This window comes from Cetorhinus maximus, chromosome 1, assembly GCF_964194155.1.
Source record: "Cetorhinus maximus chromosome 1, sCetMax3.hap1.1, whole genome shotgun sequence".
Taxonomy (NCBI): Eukaryota; Metazoa; Chordata; class Chondrichthyes; order Lamniformes; family Cetorhinidae; genus Cetorhinus; species Cetorhinus maximus.
In genome coordinates, this window is record NC_135879.1 from 104,321,602 (window position 1) to 104,323,650 (window position 2,049).

At 45.2% G+C, this 2,049-nt stretch overlaps 1 protein-coding gene across 1 annotated transcript; it reads left to right on the top strand.

The window, feature by feature from the left end:
- Positions 1-1,142: 1,142 nt before the first annotated feature.
- LOC144686199 (histone H2A-like) lies at positions 1,143-1,532 on the top strand. Its single transcript, XM_078551321.1, has one exon. The coding sequence runs from the start codon at positions 1,143-1,145 to the stop codon at positions 1,530-1,532; it is 390 nt and encodes a 129-aa protein (XP_078407447.1).
- Positions 1,533-2,049: the final 517 nt, after the last annotated feature.

Sequence of the window (2,049 nt, forward strand, 5' to 3'; positions counted from 1 at the left end):
ACTCCACACCCACAGCAATGTGTCTGAATCTTAAATGCCCTCTGAACAAGGGCAAATGGTGATGGGCAATAAATACTGGCTGAGCCAATGACACCCACATACCATGAACAAATATACATTAAAAAAATCAGCAGGAGGTTTCCTTGTCCATGTTTGACCTGATGCCATGAGACTTCATGGGGTCCAGAGTCGATGTTGAGGGCTTCCAGGGCAACTCCCTCCTAACTGAATGCCACTATGCCACCACCTCTCCTGGGCCTGTCCTGCCGGTGGGACAGGGCATACCCAGGAATGGTGATGGTGGAGTCTGGGACTTTATCTGTAAGGTATGATTCTGTGAGGATTACTATGTCAGGCAGTTGCTTGACTGGTCTGTGAGACAACTAGCCCCCAGATGTTAGTAAGGAGGACTTTGCAGGGTCAGTAGGGCTGAGATTGCCGTTGTCATTTCCGGTGCCTAGGTCAATGCTGGGTGGTCCGTCTTTCTTCAATGAAGAAGCTTTGGCTGTTGCTCAAAGGAATTGAACAAAGCTTGTGCTGAGTGGAGGGATGAGAAACAGGAAGAATGTAAAAATATTTGAGAACTGATTAAAACGAGATATCATAATTTTTTCTCAGAGCTTCGACAGAACCTCAACTAAGTTCTTGAAGCGGCTAAAGAGGATTTTGCTCACCAGAAAAATGAACTGCTTACACAAAAGGCAATGCTAAACATGCTTCTCCTGTAGAAGAACACTGAAAGTTTAAATCTTGGGAATAAAGATAAAATTACTTCTGCATTTAAACGGGAGGAGGACCATTCAGTTGTTTGTCTGGCTGAGACAGTCTTTGGAGGCCTGGACAATAAAGAATTGTCAGCCATGAAAGACAATGAAGATCCTGGAATAAAACTTGAACCAAGTAGTTCACAGATTGATTCTAACGGAAACAAAAGGACATCTTGAAGCCACCCGAGATGAGAAGTTCTGATAAAGGGTTTCATCTCAATTTACAGTTTACACCTAACCTAATGGAATTTAAAAATCACAGGGATTGTCTGCAAATAACAATGTGTTTCTTGAGAAAGTTTCTCAGACTGAATCTCTTGTGAAATCTTTTAACCTAAGACATTGGTGAAGACTTTCAGCGGGGGTGAGAACAGAATGTCTGGTCGCGGTAAAACCAGAGGTAAAGGGCATGCCAAGGCCAAAACTCGCTCCTCCAGAGCCAGGCTCCAGTTCCCCGTCGGTCGTATCCACCGGCTGCTGCACAAGGGTCATTATGCCGAGCGGGTCGGGGCCAGAGCCCCCGTCTACCTGGCCGCTGTCCTCGAGTACCTGACGGCCGAGATCCTCGAGCAGGCCGGCAACGCGGCCCGGGACAACAAGAAGACCCACATCATCCACCACCACCTGCAGCTCGCCATCCGCAATGACGAGGAGCTCAACAAGCTGCTGGGAAGGGTCACCACAGCCCAGGGTGGGGTCCTGGCCAACATCCAGGCTGTGCTGCTGCCCAAGAAAACCGGCCACCCCAGCAAGGTTTACGCCTGAAGGGGCGAGACTGGAAAAAGATCAAGACATGGGGACTCTGTGAAATTTAATCAACAAAAGAAAGGAGATTTATCACGATGTGTAAAGGAAGGTGAATCCACGAGCAGTGAAAGAAATTCCCACCTACCTTCGAGAAAGTACTTTAAACATCTACAGAAAGTGGACCTGATCTCCTAAATGTTACATGCGAAATTAAACCTTGTGATGCTGCCAACGACTGTGAAATGGCAAAATGTGACAGCACAGGGGAGAATATTATTTGTACTGTATTAAAATATTTAGAATGTTATAAGTTGTTATATTTTTGATAGCATTTTTGAAAAGTCATCAAGATAGTCATGACTTTTCATCTCTTGGGGGGAGTTGATGCAAATATGAGGTTTATAAAATTATTCTATTTTGGGACTGTGTCTTTAATTTAGGATAAAATGAAGAAGGTCATGTAACCAGTTCTGAAATCTGCCTAACAACAGGCCTGGATGATGTGGCTGTTAGCGATTAAAGGGTGGCTCAAGTT